The sequence below is a fragment of the Hibiscus syriacus genome, unplaced genomic scaffold (genome assembly GCF_006381635.1).
Source record: "Hibiscus syriacus cultivar Baekdansim isolate YM2019G1 unplaced genomic scaffold, ASM638163v2 tig00111877_pilon, whole genome shotgun sequence".
In the NCBI taxonomy this organism is placed as follows: domain Eukaryota; kingdom Viridiplantae; phylum Streptophyta; class Magnoliopsida; order Malvales; family Malvaceae; genus Hibiscus; species Hibiscus syriacus.
In genome coordinates, this window is record NW_024063208.1 from 1125676 (window position 1) to 1128426 (window position 2751).

At 40.8% G+C, this 2751-nt stretch overlaps 1 protein-coding gene across 1 annotated transcript; it reads left to right on the forward strand.

The window, feature by feature from the left end:
• The first annotated feature begins 258 nt into the window (after positions 1–258).
• LOC120172647 (AT-hook motif nuclear-localized protein 15-like) lies at positions 259–1966 on the forward strand. The gene is made up of 2 exons (XM_039180060.1): positions 259–735; positions 810–1966. The coding sequence occupies exon 2, from the start codon at positions 818–820 to the stop codon at positions 1730–1732; it is 915 nt and encodes a 304-aa protein (XP_039035991.1). The 5' UTR covers positions 259–735; positions 810–817; the 3' UTR covers positions 1733–1966.
• Positions 1967–2751: the final 785 nt, after the last annotated feature.

Here is a 2751-nt window from a genome sequence, read left to right on the forward strand (position 1 = left end):
TACACATTTAACAACGTGTTGCAGGGGCACGTTTTACCACACGTGGCGCCAGATCAACCTAAAATGCATTATAGGGGCGTGTTTTTCTGCCAAAGGTGTTAGATTGAGAAATATAACTTGAACGGTGCCTGATAGGGAAATATATAGGTTTAGGGTGAGTTTTGGGGAAAATCGCCCAAAAAAAACTTGTTAGAAAATTGGCCATTTTAAGCTTATAAAAAAAGTTCCCAAATTGTAAAACCAAAGCAACAACAACAATAGGAAAGAAAACCAGGGAGACAAAGAGAAAACAGTATCTGCAAAGCAAAACTACTCACTGCACATATTGGGGTTTTCGGCATCGTACAAAAACCCAGTGAGCAAGAAAACGTACACTTAAAAACAGGGTCAGCTCTGCCACAAACGAATCATCAATCTAAGAGAAGGAGAAGACCCGAACCCTACCTTCCCAGAAATCAATCCACTGTTCTTTCCCCCCAATACTCAGCTGAAAGATAGATTCTTTACTTGCTTGATTTGATTCCTTGTTCCGTGCTCTACGGGTGCTTTTAGTTGTTGGATCTGATCATCTTCGAGTTCAAGGTTCATGTTTTAGGGTTTTCTTTTTCTTCATGCAAACAACAAGAGGAACCCATGTCTTGATTGTCTGATTCATGAGATAAAAGATCAGGTTTTTGTACCTTTTCTGGGATTCTTCGTTGGAGATCTGTCTTTCAATCTTCTATACTACAAAAGGTAACCAACAAAATCCCGTATTTGTTTAGTTTTTTTTTTCTTCCATTTTAGTGCCTTTTGATTCCTCAAAATAGGGAAAAACATGGCGGCTAATCGGTGGTGGACTGGGAATGTGGCAATGGGAGGCGTCGGGTCCATGTCTCCCACCCCATCACTTCACCTTAGAAACCCATCGGAAGATCACCAAATGGAAGCTCTTAGAGCTAATATTAGCCCTTCGAATGAAGATCATCAAGAGGATAATGAAAATAGCCGACGCAATATCGAATCCGAAACTGTTGAGCCTGGTTCGGGTTCGGGCTCTCGCCGCCCTCGGGGTAGGCCGCCTGGTTCAAAGAACAAACCGAAGCTTCCGGTAGTTATCACTAAAGAAAGCCCTAACTCTCTTCGTAGCCATGTGCTGGAGATCGCCAGCAGCAACGATGTTGCCGAGTGCATCGGCAATTTTGCTCAACGTCGCCGCTGCGGCGTCTCGGTTTTGAGTGGGAGTGGTGTTGTCACCAATGTTACACTCCACCAACCGGCTGCCCCTAGTGGGGTGATCACTTTACATGGAAGATTCGAGATTTTGTCTTTATCGGGTGTGTTTTTGCCCACACCATCTCCACCGGGAGCGACGGGGCTGACTGTGTATTTAGCCGGAGGACAAGGTCAGGTTGTTGGAGGGAATGTGGTCGGGGCATTGGAAGCATCAGGACCAGTTATGGTTATCGCGGCGACGTTTACTAATGCCGTTTACGAAAGGTTGCCTACAGAGGATGAAAATAACGGTGGCGGAGGAAAAGGCGGTGAAAGCGGCAATAACAATAACAATAACAATAGTAGTAATGACGGTGGCGACGGGAATTCGGGGTCTCAATCTCAAGCTATGAGCCAACATCATCCCCAAGGTGGTTCCATTCCTATGTATAACGTGCCTCCTAATTTGGTGCCTAATGGACAAATGCCTCATGATCTATTTTGGGGAACTCCTCCTCGTCCGCCGCCATTTTGTTAACCGGAAACAGACGCTGATCGAATACGCCGACCGGGTTTTGGTATGAAACAAGTTGTGGGTTTTATTTTTGTTCATGTAAGAGTAGTAACAAAGGTAGGGCTTTTTGTTTTACTATGTTCATAGTTTTTTATCTTTGTGAATTTAAACAAGTTCTTGGGCTAAGTTTATGCTTTAGGTCACTTCTTTTGTACAACTTTGTAGAACCATCTCTTAATCAAACTTTGTTTTGGGTGAGCAAATCTATGAATTAGGCTTAGAAAGTTTACTTACTGTTATTTCGTAATAGAAATGCATTGAATATTGATGATGTAGGTGAAGAATTCGAGTTGAGGGATTTGCAAGGATATATCATTCCTTTTAAGGGTATGCTTGTTGAAACTCATCTTATTTTTTAAATATTTCAATTTTCTCCCTAAATTGAACAATGTTGATGATAAGCTTGAAATGGAGTTTTTCAAGCTTTCAAGCGTGTGGTAGGGGGCAGAAGTTGAGCTACTTGGGGCCTGTGATTCATCTGAACCTCCCCCAAAATTTGTACAATTCAGATTTTTAAGTACTTGTAAAGTTTACCATCATAATGATTCATTGATGTGTTGTTTTAGGTCTTGTCATATTTTACTCGTATGTCTTCTACTGAAATTTAACTGTTTTCTAGCGTTTATGAAATTATGGGCCTGCTGCTGTTGCCTCTATCTTCGCGTTGTAATATTGTGGTCATTTTGTTTGCAAGTAATTATAATAGGATATTGTTATGTTATTATTTTCTTCCTACAAGATATCGAAATGAGATGTATAGCATCTCATCGTTTATAGATTTTAAGATTTTCTTTATGTGAGATTAATGTCTCTCATTTTTTTTTCTTTTATTCAATTTCCTGATGTCCTCATCGCTAGTTCTCGTTGCAGTTATCTTAGGCGTGCTATTACAATTATCTATTCTATCTATCCCACTCACAGGGTGCTCGATATGAAATCAGATAGCCAAAGTATTGTTTTGATATCATTTGTCACAAGGTCAT

Bases quoted from the DNA above. Each gene is read 5' to 3' on its own strand.
- LOC120172647 (XM_039180060.1), top strand. From the start codon at position 818: ATGGCGGCTAATCGGTGGTGGACTGGGAATGTGGCAATGGGAGGCGTC.